A 25488-nucleotide genomic window follows, 5' to 3' on the forward strand; every position below is an offset into this window, starting at 1 on the left:
CAGTGTCATAAAACTATCATAGCATAATGCCACATTTTAAAAGAGTTTTACGTAACTCCCAAACCCAGTCTTTTAAATAGTGCACATTACCAATCTCATACTTTATCATTCAATATACACTTGACAAACATTTGTTTATTCAAAGATAGTAACTGATTACCTAAAACATGCATATCTCTATTGATCAGCCTGATACAGCAGAAATTAAAAGACTGTGTTCCTGCCTTTATAAAGTTTATTTTGGGTGGGGGAGACAGAAACTACATGAATAAATGCATTTATGATATACTTAAATGAGAAAATAAAGCTAGGTGAAGAAATTAGGGATTGCTTCTATTGAGGGTTAGTGACTTCTATTTTATTTAGTGAAAGCCCTCTCTGATAAGGTTTGAATAAATAAAGGTGTGGACTTACAGAGATTTAGTGGCAGAATGTTATAGAAATAAGTACCATCAAGTGTCAAATGGAACTTGCATGGGCTGTTCAAAAATATCAAGACCATTTTTGCTTCAGTGGAATGAAGGAGAGGAAGGAGCTTAATCTGAAGATACAGTAAGAGGTTAGATAGTGCACACTCTTTGGTCCCTATAAAGACCATCTCTTAATCTGAGCTTTGCAGCCTTTAGAACCAAGATTTGATGGCACCTAATATCAATGTTAACAGAATCAGTCAGGCTTCTGTATTAAGTATAGATGGTAAGAACCAATGTTTAGGCAGAAGGAGCAGGGGAAAGCTACTGACATTATTCAGACATCCTTATGGATTAGATCAGAGTACTGATCTAACACGATGGAGAGTAGTAGTTGAATTGTGTAGATATTTTGAAGCCAATTACAGAACGGCTTCTTGTGATTTAGATATAAAGTATGAGAAAAAGAGAGGAGTCAACAATAATTATAAATTGTCACGAGTTCCTCAAAGAGAGGAATTGCCATTTATGGGGAAAAGTCTGGGAGGAGCAAGGCTGTGGTTAGTAATCAGTAGTTCAATTTTGGACAACTTACATTTGAGAAGGATCCAATGACTGATGTTTTGTCTGAAGATGGACTTACCTCTGGACCTGAGATATAAAAATAAAAATGCTTAAAGTATGAGTATGCTTGAATTTTGCATAGTCCATTTCACAAAATGAAACAAATTCTCTGAACCAGTGACAAACCATGATGGAAACAGATGTAAAGCTGAAATAGATTTTAAAAAGTCAGCTCATTAATTCAGTACCTGTTTTTCTTTGTTAGGACATAGAGAGATTGAAAAAAAATATATGTAAAATAGTTACTAGGTATTTACAAGTGTTCTTCTTGATATCTAAATCCTGCTCATAGAATGATAGAGACAAAATTTACAGTATAAATTCCTGTTTATTAGTAATTACTATAAATTATTATTACTATAAATTACTGATTATTAGTAAATTAAATATTATATTTTAAAAATTATTTTCATTACTAATAAAACAAAGCTGTCATATTTCTTAATTCTTGGATTCCCTACCTCCTTTGAAAAGTCCATATTTTCTGATCCATATGTAATTATCTACCTTCACTAATGTCAGAACAATTCTAATTCATTTTTACTTTGAGAAATAAGCTTCTGATGAAAAAGTTTCTATCAGTGTAAACAATCTGAAATAAAAGAGGATATTATGGAAAGTTTGGAATTTCTATTTATAGAAACATTTAGTGTTTTCATGTTCCCATATCAGTTAACATATGTAGATTTTTTATTTTATCATCTTTCCCCAAATTAAAATTACATAGTGTTATAAATTATTTTTCCCTAAAGTGTTAACCAACAACTAAGGACCATAATAGAATTAAAATATGAGAGCCACTTTTTTTTTTAATTTTATTTTGAGAGAGGCAGAGAGAGCTCAAATGGAGGAGGGGAAGAGAGAGAGAGAATTCAAGCAGGCTCCATGAGTGTGGTCAGTGCAGAGAGCCTGATGGAAAGCTCGAATTCACAAAAACGTGAAATCATGACCTGCACTGATATCAAGAATCATAAGTCATACACTTAACTGACTGAGCTACCCAGGTGTCCCTATGAGTACCCTACTAATTGCCCCATACTTTGTCTTCCCTTCTTTACCCCCCTAATAAGCATTATCTACTCCTCTCTAAGCACAAGTTTCCATTATCCCATTGACCATTAACCACTAATAATTGAATCATTATATTTGAGTCATCTCAAGTTTCTCCTAGAGTCAAAATAAAAGTAATTTCAAACAGCTGCAAGTGTTCATATATTAAATGGAATATAACCCAAATAGAATGACTGAATGAAATTAAAATGTAGATATATAAGTACAGGCTTACTTTTAATTATTTATAAGTCTCGTAAAATATTTCTAAGAGAAATCCAGTAAATTATGGTTCTCCAGTAAATTATGGTTCTCCAGTAAATTATGATGCTTCTAAAATCAAATGCTCCTTGTGTGGAGCCTTAAGTGGTATCAAGTGTTTATTGATGAGCTAATGGTTTCAGAAAAGCATGTGGTATCAATGCAAATAAAACAGTAAGCTCAGGTTTAGCCGCAGCTTTTGTGATGTAGCCTGATTTACTGTTTCTAGAAATTATGTGCCTCTGAGGATATTGCCAAAATGCAGAATTTGAAGTATTGGTGGGAACTGGGGCGCCTGGGTGGCTTAGTCGGTTAAGCGTCTGACTTTCGCTTAGGTCATGATCTCGCGGTTCGTGGGTTCGAGCCCCGCGTCGGGCACTGTGCTGACTGCCAGCTCAGAGCCTGGAGCCTGTTTCAGTCTGTGACTCCCTCTCTCTCTGACCCTCCCCTGCTCACGCTGTCTCTCTCTCTCTCTCTCCTAGAAATAAGTAAAACATTTAAAAAAAAATTCTTGAAGTATTGGTGGGAATGAAAACTGGTGCAGACAGTCTGGAACCAGTATGGAAGTTTCTCAAAAAATTAAAAAGACCCAGAAATTGCACTACTAGGTATTTATCCAAAGGATATAAAAAAAATGCTGATTTGAAAGGACACATGCACCCTATGTTTACAACAGCACACTGTTGACAATAACCAAATTATGGAAAGAGCCCAAATGTCCATCAGCTGATGAATAGATAAAGAGTGGTATATGTATGTATATATTATATATATAATATATATATAATATATACATATATATTATATATATATATACAATGGAATACTAGTTGGTGATCATAAAATGAAATCTTGCTATTTGTAACAACAGGAGTGGAATTAGAATGTATTATGCTAAGGGAAATAAGTCAGAGAAAGACAAATATCATATGCTTCAACTCATCTGTGGAGTTTAAGAAACACAACACATGAACATAGGGGAAAGGAAGGAAAAAAAAACAGAAATAGAGAGGGAGGCAAACCATAAAAGACTTTTAAATACAGAAAATAACGAGGGTTTGAGGGAAAAAGGGATGTGGGGGATGGGCTAAATGAGTGATAGGCATTAAGGGGGTACTTCTTGGGATGAGCACTGGGTGTTATATATAAGTGATGAATCACTGGGTTCTACTCCTGAAACTAATACTATACTGTATGCTAACTAATTTGAATTTAAAAACTTTTTTTTAATGAAAAGAAAAGGCAGAATTTGCTTCAGTAGATCAGGTTCAGCACTAAGGTTATGCATTTCTAACAAGGTCTCAGAGGATAGCTGTGCCTGTTGTTGGGGCAGTGCTCTATAAAGCAAGGACTAGATCAACGATTCCCCAAAGTTTGTTCCACCTAACTTTAAGGTATCTTATGGGAAAAGATTATATAACCAAGAATTATATATTCTTTCCTCTCTTGAATTTGTGGTAGACATTAACACCAAAAAATCACAGAGTAAGGCAACAAACTCAATTTTTTAATGTATCGATCCTCTTACATTTTCACGTGGGCAATATAATATTGTTATTTATAACCAAAATGTTGTACAACTGATCTCCAGAACTTTTTTGGTCTTGCATAACTGAATCTTTATACCCACTGAAGAGTAACTCTTCCTTTCTTCTTTCCCCAGGTAATAGCAATAACCTTTCCACTTTCTGTTTCTATGGGTTTTACTACTTTAGATACCTCATATAAATAGAATCCATGACCATTCATTTCACCATATAACACTTCAGACCACTCAGAACATATATAAGTAATAGTCATATCTATATAGTCATATATTATTTACTGAGAGAAACTAAATTCCTACCGGATATATCATTAGTGGTTGGATAGTTTATCATGCTATAGTCATGATTACCAAGCTTGTATTAACACAAAAGAGTAAAGATTTGTGACATTTTAAAATTAAAATTAAAATAAGTATTTTGAAATCAGAGACATCATATATGGAGGTAAGTAAAACAGCTTTTATAGTCAAATGGACATAAGGTGATTCCCAACTTTGGTTCTTACATATTTGCACTCATCAACCCAAGTTATGTATTCAAGCTCTTTTTTTTTAATCTCACTCTTCTTTCTCTGAAAAAGTCTTTTGTAATATCACTAGGATGGGATTTAATAAAATTAAAAATAACATTGTGCCTTATAAAGAGTGAAAATTCAATAAATAAATAAACTGTAGCTCTTTTATACTTATCAATACTGAATGATTAAAATATAAGATTGGTGAATTCCACAAATAATGTGTTTCTATTACTACTTAGACTCTGAGCTAGGTCTTTGATAAATAATATAAAGTAATATAAAAACTCCATTCTGTGATTAGAATCATGTTTTGACATGCTTTATGAGCTCTTTTTATATAGATTTTTGATAATATGCTTTCAAAATTATTGGCAAATCTACTCTTTGTACTTCGAGCTGGATAATGGAAAATGATTTATACAGTTTTATTGAATTTACAAGAGTTAGAGTAAGCCACATTAATTATTGCTATGTCATTCTTGCAGGCTAGCGGGAACTGAGACAAAACATAAGCCAAACTAAATATAATTAGCATTAAAATGACTCAAGCATGAAAAATAATCGAATGGGTCCTGAAGTGTCTTATTCTTGTCAACAAAAGAAGATCATCCTTGTTTGCAAACATTCATTTTAATTGCTTTTCTCCCATTTTCTAAAATGTGAGAAGTATTTTAGTTCCCTATCATATTTCTCAAATAACATTTTTGTTATTGACATTACAACCTACACTGTCATAAATAATTAATCTGACTTTTAAAACTAGATGATGAAATCTAAGAAATCTTATAGAACAAATGCCAGGTGCCCATTTTCCCAAAACGTAATCATTTATTTTTTTCTTTCAAAATGTATATTATTTAATATCAATAAGTCCTCTGATCAGTTCATTCTTTTTAGAAGATACATTTTTTCTTCTAAACTTAGTGAATTTGGGTTGAATTTAAGGAACAATTACCCAAGGAAAAGATAGTTCTACAAAGTAATTCTATCCAGTTTCCACTCAGTAGACCTTGGGTGAGCAGTACTAAATATTTACCACTAACGCATAATGATAAAAAGAGAGTCCAACAAATTAGAGGGTAGATAGAATGAAGAAATTCTAGTAAAGGAGAGTGGAAAGAAACTGAAAGTTTTACAAGTCAAAGTATAGGGAAGATGCTGTAATCGTAAAGGTCTTGAGGTAGAGTAGATAATGAGAGACAAGGATCAGGGTTTCAGTCTGATGGACAAGACATCTACTTACATAGTAAGAGCTGAGAGGTGCCAATGAGGGAAAGCTAAGACTATATTCTCTGGATATCTGCCAGAAATCAGTTCTTCCAATTCCAGTTAAACTATGACAATTTCCTCAATGGATTTCTGTAAATGAGAGTCAAAGTCAGGGTAAAAGAGTTACCCAGGCTGATTCCAGAAAATGAAGACCTCCCTCTAGTTGGATCAAGGCTGATGTTTAGCAAGTACGTACTCTTTGACTCTATTAGCTGGAAATTTATTGAAGTACTTCTATACTGTGTGATAAAAAGTTGGCACATGGTTACCCATATGTCCCCTTTATATGCCTACTCAGCCTCATCCCTGGTGACTTCTGAATCCCTGATTTCTGACAAATGAAGGGCTGATATTCTGGTATAGAGGACATTCCAGGATACTCCAGCACTGTGGCTGGTGTAACTTCTGACACATAGGTACCTGTGCCAAAGCAGTTATCAAATATTTTGGCCATTACCCTTGGGGAAGTATATTAGTTGTGGAATTTGGAGGGGAGGGGAGATGGGGAGTTTCAACATTAAAGGCTGAAATGGGCTCTGTGATGTGAGAATGTGACCAAAAAGGCCGAAAGCAGAAATTTATTTATTTTAAAATTTGAATTAAAATGGGTGTGGCAGGATAAATAAAATAAAGTTGAATTGGAAGCACCTCTATTCATGAGCTTAGGTTACAATTATACTAATTTAAAAAACATTTAGAATCTTTGCTTCTGTTGTGCTGTCACAGGCACTTGCACATATATTACGAATTTTTTTTTTTTTACAAAGGTATTGTATGCCCAGTGAGTTTTTAAAAAACTGTTTCCCTACTCATCTCCTATCACTTCCTGATTGACAAAGCAAAAACTCATGGCTTTAGACATATTTGAACTTGATGGGTTCTTTTCTGACAAGATGGCTTGGCACATGCTGCCTCTTCTTTCTAGAATATCTGTCACCTTTGATTACAGGGGTGGTCCCTTAGGTCTTCAAAGTTCAGATCAAATGATGACATCTCCATCTCTAGTGTTTTTTCTCTGCATATGTGATGTTTCACCTAATGTAGGCATCTACAAACATATGGCAAATGAATTATATTAGACAAGCTTTTTAAATTACTTTCCTAAACATTAAATAAGAAGAGAAAAATATGTCTGACTTTGTAACATACTCATCACATTCCATTAAAAGAATAGTGCTTCTGAAGTATTTTTTAAAAAGATAATTATCTGAGTAAGAAATTAGACCGTCCTACCTTATTATTCTAAATAGTAACTTTTAAGTGATCTTGAAATGAAAAATCTTTTTTCTTCCCAGTTATTTCTTTTTCATATGTAATTGTCTTAACTTTCTATAGCTTTATTTGCACTTCTAGATAACGTTGTATGAATAAATATGTAATTTCTAATTCTATAACTTGAATTAATCACTTCTTCAGTAAAACACAGATGTCCTTCTGGAGAATGCTATTACATTAATTATAATGCATTTCCTGATTGTTTAAGTGTTTCTTTTCATAATACAAAAAGTTAATTAATAGACATATAAGATAGCAATCTTTCTGACATAAGGTCTCCTTTTACTTAACTCAAAATGTTTTAAATTAACACAAATTTTATGTAGCATGCTTTTATTAAATTAGTAAAGGGACATATGAGGGCAATGTGGAGTGATAAAACTAACAATCATGTCTTAGATATTTTTTCATATAATAAGGATTTTTAATCTTGTATTTTTTTGAGTTTATTTATTTATTCTGAGAGAGAGATTATGAGTAGGGGATGAGCAAAGAGAGAGGAAGCAACAGAATTCCAAGGAGAGTCAGCACTATCAGCGCAGAGCCCACTGTGGGGTCGAACTCAGGCACGGTGAAGTCATGACCTGAGCTGAGATCAAAAGTCAGCGCTTGACTGACTGAGCCATTCAGGTGCCCCTGATCTTGTATTTTTCATCTTGTATCACAGATACATTTATACATTTATACATTATATATATATAGTATAATATACATATACATATATATATATGACATAATTTTATGGAGGATATTTTATGGAGTATAAAATATGATCTATTCTCTTAGATCAAACTATATCCAGCCAGAAATGTAACCCACAGGTACAGAGTTAGAGTTCATAAAATAACAAAACAGCAAATTCTAGTTGGCTAGCACAATTCGAAGTGACTTGCATAACCATATGACTTGCCGGATAGTCACTACAACTCTATGAAGCAGGTGTCATTAAATCCCTAATTTTACAGATGAGAAAACCGAGGCACAGAGATAACAAATGATTTGCCCAAGATTGCATCATAAGTGATTGATCTGGGATTCAAGCCATGCAGTGTGACTCCATAGTCTGTTTAGCTGACCTCTAGTTTGCATTTCTATATCAGACATGAAAGGGGAGGAAACAATGATTGCTAGAGAAGTTTCCAGATAGCAAGAGAAATTAGAACAGCTTTTTTAATGTTTTAAATTTTATTTAAATCAAAGTTAGATAACATATAGTGTAATAATGATTTCAGAGTAAAATTTAGTGATTCATCGCTTACATATCACACCCAGTGTTCATCCTGACAAGTGCCTTCCTTAATGCCCATCACCCATTTAGCCCATCCCCCCACTCAACAGCCCTAGAACAGAGTTTTGACGAATGAAATAAAGTTGGACTGAGAGAGATTTTAAGTGTGTGACAGAAAGGAAAAAGGATATATCCATGAAGAAAGGAGTTACAAGAACATAGAAATAAAGTTAGGAAAATACAGCCTATATTCAAGAGATCATATGCAGGACAGTTAAATGGGACAGGCAGTTTTTATTCAGCATTACAGGAAAGATAAATATGTTCAGAGTTCTTTGTTGGATGTTATTTGGCACATTATATCATTACCTCTATTAAACTAGTGCATCTTTAAATTCATTTTTGACAAATTGATTTTAATATGCAAAATTGTGTATTTTTATATCTTAAATGTCAATCTGTTATTATTCTTGTGACACTTTCCCATTACACTAAGATATCATTATGTCATGAATTTACTTGCTACTCAAAGAGGAGACTTTTAAAAGAATATATATAATTTGGACAAAAATAATAACTTCCAGTAAATGTTTCCTAGGTAAGAATGCCAAATCAAAAACTACAATTCATACCATGTTTCTTTTCAGGCAAACCCGTGATGATAGTGACAGAGTACATGGAAAATGGCTCTTTAGATACATTTTTAAAGGTAGGTTTGAGACAAATTTAATTATTCAAAGTGTTATTTGTATATTGACTATGATGTTGAAGGTGGAATTGAGCCACTGTAAAACAGAAATTTGAAATAGAAATATCAGGAGTCAGAATGGTTATACTCCAAAAATCAACTTTGGTCTGAAATTTTCCTCCTTTTCAGAAATGTAAACAAATCCAAATCATATGTCCCTATAGTTTTATTTAAATATATGTTAATTTGTCCCCAAAAACTTTCTGAAAAGGGAGAAAAAGGAAAATAAAAAAACAAAGAAGGACAGAGGAAAGAAATGGAAAGGGAAAAAAAGAGAAACTTTTTTTTACAAGTACTAAGTTTCTCAGAGTGTATAATATCAAGCAGAGCCAGGAAAAAAATGTGTAAAAGGTCCACACAAATCATCTGTGTTAATGAAGGGGCCAAATAGGCTTGTAACCTATCTGAGGGCCATCCACCACTTTTACAAGTGGAATGGCCGCATGGTAATAGACAGTACCACTAATTTTGTCAGATCTTCTGGGTCCCAGGGGAAAATAAAAATTGTTTTGTTTTATTTTTATGTGCAAGTGTCCAAATTTTAATTGTTAGCAACTTGTTATATTACTAAATAGTTCGTTCTGGACAATGTAACATATTTACAGGACTGATTAAAACTGTAGGCTGGCAGGTTTTCACATTTAGTGTAGCTAAAATGGCTTTCTTAAGGATTATTCCAGGGACCTGTGCATTGAAGAGGACAGCTGTCTACTGATAACATGAAGTTTTCTTCTAATCTCCAGACTCTACCAGATTCTGTTGCCAAATTTCTTACACATATCTTCAAGTTCTCTAGTCTCTAAAGATTATATCATTCCTTTATTTCAAAATAATCATTTGTAGGACCTTATTCCATGTACCTGCAGTAAGTTCAGTGCCCTTGACAGACAGCAAGCTTCTAAGAAATGCTGTGTCCTGGTCATTGCTTAGTCATCTTCCTCCCATCTGTTCCTACAGAAACTCCTTTATCTCCTCCAGCCACTTCTTTTTTACCCCAATATGGCTATCCAGCTAACTGATTTTAAAGCACCTCAAAAATGTGCAGTGTTCATCTCAGGCAGGCGCTAGGTTGGAGTGATGAATGTACTACTCTGATTATTGAGAATAAAGGAATTACAATGCAGCAAAGGGCAACAAGATTTTTGACAAGAGTTTTCAAAGCCTTGATCTGCTTTGACCAAGCAGAGGACTGATAAATGTTACAAAATTAATGAAATATTTCATATTTTTTTCCATTCTCCTTCAGCTAGGAATTGCATATGAATTGGGTGATAGTGTTAATTTGGGGTTTGAAGGAAGATCCTTTCAAATATTCCCCCGGTAATTATTGTTGCAGGACTAATATTTCTACATCGTTTCTACAGAAAAACGACGGGCAATTCACTGTGATTCAGCTTGTTGGCATGCTGAGAGGCATCGCCGCAGGAATGAAGTACCTTTCCGACATGGGCTACGTGCATAGAGACCTTGCTGCCAGAAACATCTTAATCAACAGTAACCTTGTGTGCAAAGTGTCTGACTTTGGACTTTCCCGGGTGCTGGAAGATGATCCTGAGGCAGCCTACACCACCAGGGTAAGATCTAACAGAATGCATTTCTGAAAAACTAGACTAGGCATGTTTAATTTTTAAAGGTGTTTAAAGGAAATAGCAAAAAGAACATTCCTCTCATACAGGAAGACAGAGAGAAAACAGGATGGTGGGAAGGGGACACAAAAAGTATAGATCATTCTATATGTTGGAAGAAACAAATTTACATATTCAACTCAAATAAGTAAAATATTCACCGTATGGGTTGCAAAATTTCATTTTCTCCCTACCAATACTAAAAACAAAAACTTTGAGTTCACAGTGGTTCAGAGTGAATATAACCATTTGAACATTATACATATAGAATTTTAAATGTAAAAGAGAAAGTTAAAGAGAGAAAATCCTACATTAAAATAAATAAATATTGTATATGTATATATGAATATATAAACATGTATAACATTGGGAAGCTTAAAATCTCTGTACCACAGTGTCTTCATTTGTAAAACAAATATAGAAATTAAATATCTAAACCTACCTTTTAAGGCCTCACATGGTAGGGAATAAAATAATTATTCCTTCAGAAAGTTTTGATTTACTGGAGGTATTTTAATGCCTAATTACTTTCCTGACATGCTATATTAACTGTTAAACTCACATTTATGGAAAATTGGTCACTAACTCATATTGTCATAATTAACATAAATCCACATCCTTTTCCAGCAAAGCAATTGCTTCCTGAATTGATATGGTATATATCTGACAATTCTTTCTACAGAAAACTGTGGGTATTGATAGAACAGAATTTTTGGAGCAATCTATGTATTGCACCTTTTGAGTCTGAATCCCTTATGATAAACTGTGTATAATTCTAAATCTTTCAATGTCAAAAAGACATGAAGTTAAATATCCTCAATGTTCCAGCTACTTGTGAAGCTAAAAATTTATCATTGTATCTTTTTCACTCTAAGATTTGGTAAATTTGTTTCAATACAGAAGGACACTTTGTTATCTGACATTCTTTTTTTAAAAAAATTTAAAATATTTATATTTGAGAGAGAAAGAGAGAGACAGAGCACAAGACAGGGAGGGGCAGAGAGAGGAGGAGCCACAGAACCTGAAGCAGGCTCCAAGCTCCAAACTGGCAGCACTGAGCCAATCCCGGGGCTCGAGCTCACAAACTGTGAGATCATAACCTGAGCCTAAGTCAGACGCTTAATAAACAGAGCCATCCAGGAACCCGGAGTCATCTCACATTCTTAAGATAGATATGTTACACATTCGTTTATTTAATTCAATTATTTAAAATTACTTCTACTCATAGTCTAACAAAAAACTCTTTTCATAGATTATAAGGCTTTTTTTTTCAGCTGTTGCTTTGTGATTCATGGATATTTAGGGACTGTACTATACTGAAGATCAAGAGTAACCTATCTAAGCAAACAAAGCCTTCTAATGGTTGGCTTAATAAATCAATAAATTAATTGATGGGATATCCCTCTTCTTCTAAACCTAATTATCATTTTCATTATTTGGATTAAATGAAACCTCAATTAAGAATTCCTTTGGGATTACTGTTACACTTAATAGGCTTGGCCTAAGCAAGAAGGAGTTTCTAGAAAAATCCATTCCCAGTATGATTGGTTGATGTTTTAGTTAAATGCATAAAATAGATTTGTCAAGGTCTGTGTCAATGTATCATGCTGGGGGAGGGGGGAAAGGAAGGAGAGGGGAGGCAGAAAGCCTGAGACCTTGAAGACTTACTCCTTTGAAATGGGTCATAATAGTGGTTTTTGGAAAATCCCTATATTGAGAGATGAGAAGATAAGGGAACTTTAGATAATAGTGATGTCAAATATGATGGTCAGAGGACCAGGAGAAAAATTCTAGGCTGAGGTTTAAAGTAATTGACAAACTACAATTTTGAGGGGAATAGTATCATTATAGAATATAACTTTAATACTACAAGTGTATAGTTATAAAATACCACAGTGACACACAGCCAACCATAAGGATGTGCTCTTACCTATGCATATTTAATTAACAAAAGGATGTATCAGGAAAGTCTTCTTAAAATGGTGTTACCATGTATCTAAGGAACAAATAATTTAAACATAGTTTGAAAAGTTCAAATTAACCTCAGCTTACAGAACAAGGTCAAGCATTACATGAAGCCATTATTTCCTTAAGTTCCATTTTTTCCCTAGTATATGAATTAAATTATTCCTTCTCTGCAAAATGGGAAGGCATATGTGAATCTTTTCTGCAAGAAAATATTCAAATCCTATGCCCTCTACCTGTAATATATTTTTGCTTATGGGTGAAATGTTTGCTTTCCTGGATTTGCCTGCAGGATATAAAAGTGTTTATTTTGTGAACTAAGAGGAAACCTACCAACCTGATTTTTCTTTTACCATGAAAAAACTCCAAACTTGACATCATGTCATAACTTTTCTCCCCACCATCTCATTTCAATAAATTTTAATTTGGTTAAGTTAAGTAAGACACCTATCTCTTAGGTAAAAATAAAAAGTCTGTAACAACAAACAGAAAACTATGTTGGCAGAAAATAAGAGAAATCAAATCTAAAAGAAATTGCACAATGCTGGGGGAAAATATAACTGTATCTGATTTTCACGCTCATCTTACTGTTAAACTTCTCAGGGTTGCATTCAGCAATCAAGACTTTCCATTTTTAATCCCTATGTGAAAGAAAGTAGAAAAAAAAAAATGCCCTGGGAATTTGAGTCCTTTACTCTCTGTTAGAAAGTCATGAAAGTTTACCTTATTGATTTGCTTGACTGCCTGCTCTCCCTTTTTGGAGCTGCCATCCTGATACTGTAATTGAGATGTGGGTCCTGTATGTGTTCCAGCAGTCAAACAGAATTCAAACCAGAAACCTTCTGGACAGTCAATTAGTAATCAGTCTACAAGCGCTTACGGGCTGAGATATGTGAAAAGAGACTGCATGCTGTCAAACAGATTCACTTAAAAATGCTACATCTCTTTCTAGATCTTGCCAGTGAGGCAGCAATATCCCCAAACACGCTTGAAGTACATGGGAATTCTTGTATTCTTTTTCATTTTTAGGGAGGCAAAATTCCAATCAGATGGACTGCTCCAGAAGCTATAGCCTTCCGAAAGTTTACCTCTGCCAGTGATGTCTGGAGCTATGGAATCGTGATGTGGGAGGTTGTGTCTTATGGAGAGAGACCCTATTGGGAGATGACCAATCAAGATGTAAGTATGGTACCACTCTCCCTCAAGTTGAGAATGAAATGCTTTGTTCTCTTAGGAGATAGAAGAATTTTCATTTCTCAAAATGACAGTTGCTTAAAAAAATGAAATACTTGGCTTACCCTCTGATCTGTTTTCTTGTTGTTGAAATAGCCTTTATGCAGAAACTCAGAATGATTTAGTACAAAGGAAAGTAAGTTACTGTTACATAAAAGCTTTGTCCCTTGCCAGATAGTGTTAGCTGTACTATAGTGATGATTCACTCATTTTATGTCAGTTCTGTTTTCAAAGATGAAGAAGGAGCCATCAGAGAATGCATACTGACAGGCAAGTTTTCAAGATTTACATTTGATAAAGGCAGCTAATACTCCAAACTGAAAGGATGAATGATATTGATATAATAGTGGATGCTTTTAGGAGATAAAAAATGATAATCTATGTTTTTTTAATGTAAAAAATGTTAGAAGAGTTGGACTCTCTCATATGGGGAAAAACAGATCTTTTCCTTTCATAGAAAAATAATTCGCACTTAGAATAAAAGAATCCTAAAATTAAAGAAACTATGAAAGAATCTTCTCTTCAAGTTCAGAATATTTATTATGTGTTGCCTGACACAGGTGTTTTTGGTCTCTGCTTTTGTGATTTTCCTCATTACTATTCAATATAGACTTCCCATTTTGGATCACATTGAAATTTGATATTTTCCCTTCAAATAACAACAACTGTAAAAGCAGCTAACATTTATTGAACCCTAACTATGTGCCACATACTGTCTTAAGTGCTTTATCAACTGTCTCATTACTTCTTTATAAAACCGGTATATGAAGCAGTCTTAACAGCATACTGATTTAAAACATTTATTTTTTTCCTCCAATTATTTCTTTCATCCATGCTCTGTAAAATCTCCCACTCCCATGCCTTCAGGGGTTATTAAGACAGATCCTACAGCTCTTCAGCTGCATTTTGTTGAAACAACAGTCCCATGCCAGTAATTAAGATTCAATTTCAGATATAAAAATTCAAGTCCAGTCTAAATCAAAGTCAATGCCATATCCATTTCAAAGTGTTTTCCACAACCACAGGACCAACCTGATCCTCGGTACCTAGAGAAGGATGAATGGTCACATTTTTGCTCCTCTTCCTCCTTTGGCAAAGTTGGTATCTAGATTTTTTCAGATACAATTGCCCTTGATGGATACGTAGCAAAGAAAGGTCAAGATTGTTTTTATGCTAGTTTGTTGATGCCTCCTACAGGTCAAATACCCAAACATTGATTCCCTAGTGAGGTGTGTGTCAGAGTTCTTTAAAAGTCCCCTCGAGAGAGGAAGGGGGGTGATGGGCATGGAGGAGGGCACTTGTGGGGATGAGCACTGGGTTATATGGAAACCAACTTGACAATAAACTATTTAAGAAAAAAAAGAGTAAAGAAAAATAAAAATAAAAGTCCCCTCGAGACAGTCGCCAGAGGATGGTGGTATCTTAGTTCGACTGACTTCCTAGGGTTCATGTCACTTGCTGCCTGCTCCCGACCTCACAGTCCCTCGCTGTCCAGTACACATGTGTACTTCACCTGAGAGCAAAACCCATTCTGGTTGGATGCTCTACCATTGTTCCCTTTTTGGATTAATATTGCAGACTGCTCCAGCCAGCCTGTCTTCCAATTTCTCCTGGTGAGAAGCCAAGGTCACACTTTGGCTTTTCTAAGACTTATTTCATAGCAATCTCCTCTGATAAGAAACAGTAAATTGGGCTTAATGCATCCCCACCCCCTAACAAGCCTATGGCAAGGCAGTGAACCCTTTTTGCAGTTATCTAAAATTGCTACAATCGGTTTTCTTTTGTGTCCTTCTCACTTGGTTTAGGGGAGGGACTGCTGGATTATATTTCTCTAAATTTGGGAGGACATAGTATCTATTCACTTCAGATTTACAATTTTAGGGCTAGTGCTATGGTATAAAAAAGTATCATTAAATTTCTATTATGTATCTCTCATCAGAGAGTGCTATTATAATTCCTGTTTTGCAGTTAAGAAACTAAGTTTAGAGAGATTAAATGACTTTCTTAAGGTCATAAAAAATAACAAAAGTCATATCAGAAATTTCAGCATGATTCTCTAAAATTTTTGTACCAAACTACCATTTTCAGCGAATGATCCTAGATCAGCTTTCTGGCTGAATATAAAATCTTCAACTCAATATGCAATGATTACTCTGGATTTTTATAACCTGAAGGAAGACCAGACCTGTTTGCTACTTACTATTCTCCAGATAAATACCAAATGCTAACCTAAACTACAAAGCTCTTCACAGTTGACGTCTAACTTTTTCCAAGACTTCTTATAATGCCATTTTGTCCTTTAATTGTTGTGAAAGTATTGTATTCTGCCATGCCAAGGAAAACATTTGTCCCTTATTTGCCTAGTTAATTTCTTTTCAATTCTCAATCTGTAACTCAGAATTATTAGTCCTTCCCAACTAGTATATGATATGTGTAGCATTGTTATCTATATTATAGGCAATTATACCTGATAGAGTTGCATCTGTCACAAATAAAATTATAGACCAAAGTAGAACATGATGGTACATAAATGTTCATAGTGTTTTTGTTGATCTTGACTGGACTTGCTCATGTTGGCAATGGGGTTGGCTGCTCTATTCGCACACCATGGCTCTAATCCACATGACCTTCATCTTCCTCTGGATACCCATAGACTAGACTAGATGTGAGCTCATCTGTCAAGTGACTGAAAAGCAAGAATTTTCCCTATTGCATCTCATCCAGTAACTTAAAATTACATTAGTCAATCCCATAATCAGGCCAATTACATTGGCTAATCCCATATTTAGGGCAATCACACTGCCTATTGTGAATGGACAATATAACATTACATTAAGAGGGACATAGAAGCAAGGAGGTATGAAGGATTTGGGACACACTTTTTTTTCTGATTTCAGCCATTTGAGAGTTTTGATGCACTCTCAGATAACATTATTTCAAACTATTTAAAAAATAAAAGGAGTGCTGATATAATATTCCCAGGAAATTATAATAAAAACTAATGTTTTGGCTTTGACTAGGTTTTCCAAGAATCTAAACAAAGTTTATAGTAAATGATTATACAATTGCAGATCTTTTTAAAATGTCTGCTTTTAATAAACTGTATAATAAATGCTATATATTTTCTCAACAGGTCCACAATCTTTAGTAGCACTTAGTTTCTACATATAGCACTAAGTTTGATTTCCTCAATTGCTATCCAAATTTGTATTTAAGAAACTTGATATATCTACTGTATTTGGAAATCATGATCACTGAATATTTCTTTGGAAACAAATTCTTAGAGAGCAAAATAGAAGTAGTGATTTGATGTTTTGAATGATATATCCCATAACCTCTACATTCCAGATACTATCTGCTTCTTAAAAGGCTTTGCATCATGAAAATGTTACATTGCCAAGACATACTCCCATCCAAATACTAACCAGGCCCGACCCTACTTAGCTTCCGAGATCAGACGAGATTGGGCGAGTTCAGGGTGGTATGGCTGTAGACAATATTCTAAATCTCTTAGAGGAGATCTTCCAATATGTTAAGAGGACAGAATGCTGCAGTAGGTTTCTTTTGATTTAGGATTGCCTCTGTCATCACAGAAAAAACGTAACACATCCTAAAAATAAACCAGAATGACGATGATAATTTAAATACGAGACCATGAACTCTGATTCTAGCTTAAGAAGCCAAGATAATATCCTGAAGTCAATAGAGCTTCTTTATTGATAGCAAATGTCTTAAATGGCAACATTTTCTGAACTTAAAATCCAAACCAAAATAAAGACTTAATTGCATTGCATTTTTATATTTAGTGACAGTGTCTTTCTTTTGCATTTATTGAGAAATATATGATTATGTAGAGTATACTAAGCACATATATTAAACAATGTTTTAGAAACTCATTTATCTGTTTTTCAATCTTATGTTAGAATTACTTTTGTTCTTTGTTGGGTTTTTTTGCCATTTTCTATTACTGTTTCTGCTGGCCTAGATCTTACTCTAAGGCAGCAAGAATTTTTGACCCCAAATGAATATCAACCTACTTTGTATGGGGTGTGCTTCTCGTCCTCTTTCTATTCTTTGTTGTAATTTCTGATGGGACAAAAAAAAAGGTACACATATCTTATATTTCTGAAATATTTTATGGTAATACAAAAAGAACACACAGCATGTTATTATTAAAGTGTGAGGAACTTAGTTCCTATCTAAATATTGAAAATTACCAAGATTTGACAGGGAACAAATTATTTGACTTGGTAGCCTCACTCTAAAATGAGTGTATTTGACAAATATTGGTCTTTGAAGATAAAATTAGTCTTGCAAGGATAATGTTGCCTGCCCTGAGAAGAAAGTAATTATTTTAGTGACTGGTAACCTCATTTCAACTCTTATACCTTTGGAAAAAGTGATACATAAGGAAATATCTATATTAAGTTCAGAAGTCCTGTACCTTGCTATTTGACAACAACAACAACAAAAACAGAAAACAAAAATCTCAAACTGAAAGCCATTCATTTTGGAATCTGTAAATCTTGGTCAATTTCAATGATTACAAAGGGAATGGACTTGAATAGGGGATATTTAATATGTCTTTAATCTCTGGAATGCTACTGATCTAAGATTGATGTACTAAGAAAAAATATACTCAATATATCTTCAATAATATTGGAAAGAGAAAATAAATCCTACAAAAAATGGGTATATCCAGAACTATTTCTTTGGGACCTGAGCTTATTTTGAGGAAAATATTCTTAAACTCTAGTCACTTCTGGAAAGCCTCATATCTCACAGTAACAAAATGACTCATATGTGAGATTTCAAGTAAATACCTAGCAACATAGGCACTCACACCTTAGCTAAACTTAATTTATCAAAACACTTTGCTGATGCTCAAATTCCCCCTACAAACTTCCTGCGACTCATTTATCCAACCTACATTTTTTGTCTCCTGTGATGAAATATGTACTACTTTCCAAAATAGCACATTGTAATTGTAGATATATTTTTTCTCTTGTGGAGCAAGAAATCTGATTCCATGGAGTAAGATCCATAACTCTCCCAAATTATTTTCTTGGAAGGTAGTCATTTCTAATTCTAATGGTGAGGCTCAGCATCAGGATCAGCATCACAGGTTTGCTTGCCAGAGAGACTCACATGTAAATCTTACCCTTGCTACTCCTTGGCTGTGTAAACACGCAATTACTTAACCTTCTGGAGTCTCATACATTTCATCTGTTAAATGCATATAATAATATATGCCTATCTTACAAATATATGGTAACAATGAATATAGATATCATATATACAGTTTGTGGTGTAGTGCCTATGATATAATGCCTGTGGTTAGTCTAGGTCCTGCAAGAATCTTATTCCAAGAAGGAATTAGATATACATTAGTATTATTAAGGAGAAATTCTTGTAAGGAAAAAGAATGCGGGATAGCTGGGAAAGATGTCAGACTGTGAAAGCATTCTGTCATAGGGGTCACATAGAAATGAGGCTATCTTATTATCATTGTCATGCTCAATAGTTGACTGGAAGTAACCTATGCAAAGCCTGATTCTGGTATAAATGTGATGATGGTTTTAGGAGGTTTAGGGTTGAGAGTTGAGGATTAATTACCATCCAGCAGGTAAAGATCTGAGGAACACATTTTCATGATTGCTATGCTCCACCTTTTTCAGCACAGACTTACTTCCCCACACAAGTTCAGGGAGCATCTGTTTTATAGTTCTATGGGTTTTTCTTCCTGAGGGGAAACTCAGAAGAGGCAGGTTATGGACTGAACTGTAGTCCCTGTGGTTTCAGTTGATCTCAGGACCTCACCTGGTCCTTCGCCTCTCCTTCCTCCACTATCCATTCTAGATTCCCCTCATTTATCAATTTGGCCGTTCATGGTGGCTGGACTAGTAGCCTGACTCCATCCTTCATTCTTGGGGGTCAGAATTTTGAGGCCGCAGTTGTTACAAAAGAGTAACACGAAGTCCTACGTGTATCACCTGGGTTCTACAGCATTTTCCCCTGCCCCAACTGTGTGAGAGCAGTATAAATGCCTTATGGATGAATTTATGATGTACTATGAGCAGTGGTTGCTGGAACAACCCTTGTACCAGCTAGCAGATTGTCAGAATGAGATCATGTTGACAGTTTGCAATTGATATGGAGGAAGTATTTATACCATATAAACAAGAAAATGATACAATATGTCCTCCCCCCACCAAGGAGAGCCTGTTGTTAAATATTTACCTGTATATCACTGACTATGTGATACTCTCACACATTCTTCACTAGGAAGTGGGTATCCTCATTGAATGATTTGCTGTGTGGGATTCAGTGTTTGTGGATCAAGCATTGCAAAACTTGTAATGGTGGCTGAGACTCTGTGGGCAACAAAAGCAAACTACCCAGAAGATGAAGCCGCTGATGCTTACATGACAAAATGGGCCCAATGAAGTCAACTTGCCACCAAGTGAATAGTGCCATATTGGGTGCTCAGTATTGAAGTTTTATGTATTAAGAGAGGCAGCATTTTTAAAATTGTGTTTAGATTGTTGATTTACATGTCAATGCCAAGAAAATGCATAGCTTATAATAATTTCCCAGATGTAGCCCATGTGAACATGTACCAGATAATCTGTAAAATTCTGGTTGTCTTTTTTTCTTTTTCCTCTTTCATTCCTTTGTTTATCTCAACTATCTACATTAACAAATGTAATGGTAATAAGAAGGTCAATTGTTATTATTATTCATTTAGTTATATATTATAATCTGTATAATAAAATGAATAGCCTAAATTGCACTTTGATAGATTTCAAGCACTTCACAAACTACTAGAATATACATTCATTTCTCCCCAAACTATGAAGGAAACTGTAGTTAAAAATGAAAAACAAAGTTCAATAGGTCTAAATATAAAATCTCAAGTTATAGTTTAAACAGATTTTGAAGATTAATTCTGAAGATGAACTTAGAATTAAATTCAATGACCTAATTTCCTGGACCAAGTACTTCAGTTAATTTAGAGACATGGTATATATTTCTATTTATAAATTTACATGAAAATAAAGCTGATTAAGTAATATATTCTGGAAATAGCATCTCAAATCAAATAACTTATAAAAGTCCTTTAAAACTAATGCTTTGGTTTTATTTACTCATCTCATAGTCACATGAAAACTAGCTGCTCAGTGAAAGAAAGACAATAATTTAAAAAAATAGGTACTAAAGAAAAAATAGAGCTTATTGGTAGCAGCTTTGGGAAAAATTCATTATGAAATAAATCAGGTTTTAAATAAGTAAAAATCACTATTCTCACTGCATAGTGAAATATTTCATGACAAACCATATTACAACACTTTATTTTGGTATTTAAAAGTTACTAAAGATGATAACTGCTATTGCTGTCATCAGCAATGGGAAGTCTTACAATAACAAACTAATAAATAAATAAACTTGTATTAATATATAAGTATGAATAGTAATTTTTATTCTTTCACTATCCTTTTATTGATCACCAGTGAGAATAAATGTTTTCTTAAAATATATTTAGTGTTTTTTCTTTTGTAAATTTTGATTAGTATCTATTCCTCAAGAATCTATTGTTTTATAATTTTATTTCTCAATATGCATGAACTTTTAATACATTAAATAGGCTAACCATATGTTTTAGTTTTTGTAATAGTTTCTACCATGGCTTGCCATTTACTTGTTGTTACACTGTTTTTTATTTAACTAAAGTGGTAAGTGACTCTCAGGAATTTTGCTCATAGTTATTCAGTTATTTGACCATTTATGGTTTGGAGTCCTTGAGTCCTTGAAGTGCCTGAACTTAACTATTTGTGCTTGTCAAGAACTTATATTTTATACCCTTTTATTTTATGTATACTACGTCTGACTTCAAACTGTGACCAAGTCATGATGACTTTCACATTTACATTTCCATCTCAAATATCTCCTGCACCCCAACCAGATTCCTGCCAAGTGTCTGGGTGCCCCCACTCACCCCAAACAAAACAAGCCCCAAATTATGCTTGTCAACATTCTCTTCCCCCATGAATGTGTTTAGCTACAGTAAATAGCAACAACCATCCAGTGTGGTAGGTTTGAACTTACACACCTTCTCTCCTCTCCCCTCTACCTCTAGGTCATAAAAGTCCCTTAAATCTGCCATTTCATCCTCTGTCCATGTGCCCCTGTGCCCCTGCTTCTGTTAAGATGCCATTTTACTTACCACTGAAAGACTGGCTTGGTTCTAATCTTGCAAGATTGTTTTTTTAAATTTCCTATTCTAATCATTATATATATTTTTTCATTTGTTAAATCAAATCTGAAGTCTTTCTCAAAAAATGCAATTACGTTTAATTGTTAAGGAAATATCCCCAGTAGGAATTTGAGAACCATGTTTATTATTATTATTGACTTTAGGATCACTTAAATATTTGAATTTTCTAGAATAGAACCTGTATTATGTTCAGAAGCATAAACGAATTTCTTCTATAGTTAGACATATTGATGGTAGCAGCGACATTATGAATGTTTTTGATAAAACAATTTCACAATTAGACCGATACTCACATGTGTTGCTTTATTTAAAATCGATGATGTTTGTAATGCCTGTGCTACTTAGGCAGTCATTCCAAATTCCTGACAGAAATCGGGAGATGATAATAAACAGCCATACTTTGACATTATTAAATGATACATGAGACAGTTATGCTAATTTAGCCTTTGACTTATCCATCATTTACCCTCCAAAAGTCTCTTTTGAAGTAAAATTGCAGTTCTATTGCTTTAAAAAATGTGGATCTGCCCATAATTTTTCATTACAAAGACATTAACTTTTCAGAGAAATCACTAAAAAAATCTAATCCCTATTTGCTTCCAGAATGCAAAGATAAATAAATAAAACATGAACATTATTTTTATGTCAGTTAATTTTACAAATCACCCTTCATCAAGATTTTATGTAAAAATGATTTCCATTTATTTTCTTTATAATATGTGAAGAAAACCTAGCTCTTTACATTGTGATAACATATTTGCTTCTTGTTGGTATTGTTTTATTTTGCAGCAAATAGAAGTAATCAGAGATTTGAGAGAGAGTGATGTTGATTATCAGTGCAAGCGTAAGACTAAAACAGGCTGGAAGTTGGATAGAAGGACATTTCTCAAGCTACTCTGTACTAAGTTTGTGGTGTTGAATATGGCTCTGTTTTGCTTTATGCAGGTGATTAAAGCAGTGGAGGAAGGCTACCGTCTGCCAAGCCCCATGGACTGCCCTGCTGCTCTCTACCAATTAATGCTGGATTGCTGGCAGAAAGACCGAAATAGCAGGCCCAAGTTTGATGAAATCGTCAACATGTTGGATAAGCTGATACGTAACCCAAGTAGCTTGAAGACTCTGGTTAATGCATCAAGCAGGTACAAAGCCAGACTTGAGAGATTCTCCTAATGTAGCTAATTCAAATTGATGCCATGAGTATTAAATCAGTAAAATCATTTCGGTACACAGGTTAATCTATGGATCTGTATGACACTAATTTACTTACAGTTTTTGTATAATGTTACTCTTTTATAGTGAAATGTAAACAATCAAATTAAAAGTATCTATGCCTAGTCTAACAGGGTAAATGCCAGTTTCTGTAAAATGTTAACTGCAGCCAAGTTCAGATAACATTTAAAAACATCAAGTGTATGTATTTCCATGTGTTTTGGATCTCAAATAAGTGTGGATGGGTCAAAATAAAAGTATAAGAGCAGAGAGAAAAGCCACGTAAGCACTGAGAGACTTAAACCAGAGATATCTAAAAATAATTACTCTTTTATTTCCTTATAATAGACTTTAGTGTCTGTCATATTTTATAAACAATGACAACTCCTTTAGAGATTCTTTGCTCTTATCCGGCTGTACACAGATATTTGTCGAATCATTTACTGGGCAATTGGAACAATACTTAAAATGGATAAGTGAATAAATTTGCATGAACAAATGAGCTTTTTACTTTTTTACTTTTCATTTTTTTAAGTTTATTTATTTCTTTAGAGAGAGAGGGAAACAGAGAGAAGTAGAGGGACAGGGAGAGAGAATCCCTAGCAGGCTCTGTGCTGCTAGTGAAGAAGAGGGAGTAGGGCTCGATCTCACCAACTCTGAGACTGTGATCTCAACCAAAACCAAGAGTCAGACGCTTAACCGACTGAGCCACCCAGGCGCCCCACAAATGAATATTTTTAAAAAGTTTCTGAATGCACATGAATATACTTAAATAATGTTACATATTTTTAAAGTATGTTTTTCTCTTTGATCTGACAAATTACAGAATTATCCTCACACAAAAAAATAGATCAGTTTGATTCTGTACTCAAGAAATATTGCCAAATTATTTTCATTATTTTTGAGGCAGACTTTTATTTTTACAAGAAGTGTAACCAATTGGCCTCCTATTAGCATGAAATGAGGAATACTCTGTTGACAAAGTTACATAAGTTCTATGATTCTGACATAACATTTGTTTATTAGGCAGAGTCATTTTTAAATACAAGTGAGGAATGAAACTTCAACTTCTATTCAAGCATCATTAACTTTCTGTAGTAGCAACTGGAGAATTTATCTTCTTAGTGATTATTCCTTATGTTGCTCCTGAAATATATGCCTTTAAGTTATTTATTTTCATGTAAAATATTAAGCATTCCTTTCATCTACTTATTTGAATTATGTTGTCTCAAATGTACCTAAAGAAAAGAAATCATAAAGAAACATTCTGATGATATTAATTGTGTTAGTTCTATATTGATATCATTATAGATTAAGAGCAGTTTAAGAATCTCCAAAAATTTTTCTTTTTTCTGTGTGTGCAATATATAGAATCAACTTTCTAGGGTTCACTTAAACATATTTGGCTGAAGACTTTACCACTCACTAGTCATCTTTATTCGGTCATCTCCAAATCGTAATTCTAGAAGATATTTATTCCCAGTCATTGTCTTATCCTTTATTTATTCCCAACCAAATCACAAAACTTGGTGATTTCAGTTACCATGTAGATGATGTTTGAATATCTCTCACTTCTGGTCTCTGTTCTACCTTGAATTCTCCTTCTCATAGGCATGTTCTAGACTTTGCTGTTACTTAAAATCGCAACTCCTTCATAATTTCAACTTCAACATTCTACTCTCCAACTATTTCTTCTGTATTTCTACCTTCATAAAACCTTTGACCCTCATTACTTAAAAGCTACAAATCACAAGATACCCATTTATTCATCCAATATCCATGTTCAGATTCATGTTCCTGTCCATGTCATGTCATGCTGTGGGCTAGGTGCTGTGAATATACAGCATTGAGCAACACACTATTGGAGGAAAAAGCTATTAAACAAAATAAAAACATTAAAAACCAACCTTGGTTGTGCAGCAGAGAGTGAAAATAGAATTCAGAGGATAACTCAGAGGCTGGAGTAATTGTGCAGGTACGACATGATGATGTCTTGAACTAAAGTGGCAACAAATGAGATAGAGAGGAGTGATCAAATATGCAATATATTGGAAGTAGAATGGATAGTACCCATAATGATACATGGTGAGGGAACTGCAGACAAGGAAGGAGTGAATTGTTGTATCATAGTCTAGAATGGGGAAGACTGCAGGAGGAATGGATGTGAAAAAGATGGCAAGTGTGGTTTCAGACATGTTGATTTCAGACATGTTTCTATATTCCTCTGAGAAATAGAGATGTGTGAGTAGCTA

At 34.1% G+C, this 25488-nt stretch overlaps 1 protein-coding gene across 1 annotated transcript in view; it reads left to right on the forward strand.

Annotated features, from left to right (window-relative positions):
* The window catches only part of EPHA5 (EPH receptor A5), a 269981-nt gene that overhangs the window by 234831 nt on the left and 9662 nt on the right, over positions 1-25488 (forward strand). The window contains exons 11-14 of the mRNA XM_039222255.1: positions 8829-8890; positions 10294-10503; positions 13549-13698; positions 22973-23166. Coding sequence (XP_039078186.1) covers positions 8829-8890; positions 10294-10503; positions 13549-13698; positions 22973-23166 — 616 coding nt within the window. The remainder of the gene's footprint in view (positions 1-8828; positions 8891-10293; positions 10504-13548; positions 13699-22972; positions 23167-25488) is intronic.

Source organism: Hyaena hyaena, unplaced genomic scaffold (assembly GCF_003009895.1).
Source record: "Hyaena hyaena isolate Hyena2069 unplaced genomic scaffold, ASM300989v1 scaffold_1090, whole genome shotgun sequence".
Classification (NCBI taxonomy): Eukaryota; Metazoa; Chordata; class Mammalia; order Carnivora; family Hyaenidae; genus Hyaena; species Hyaena hyaena.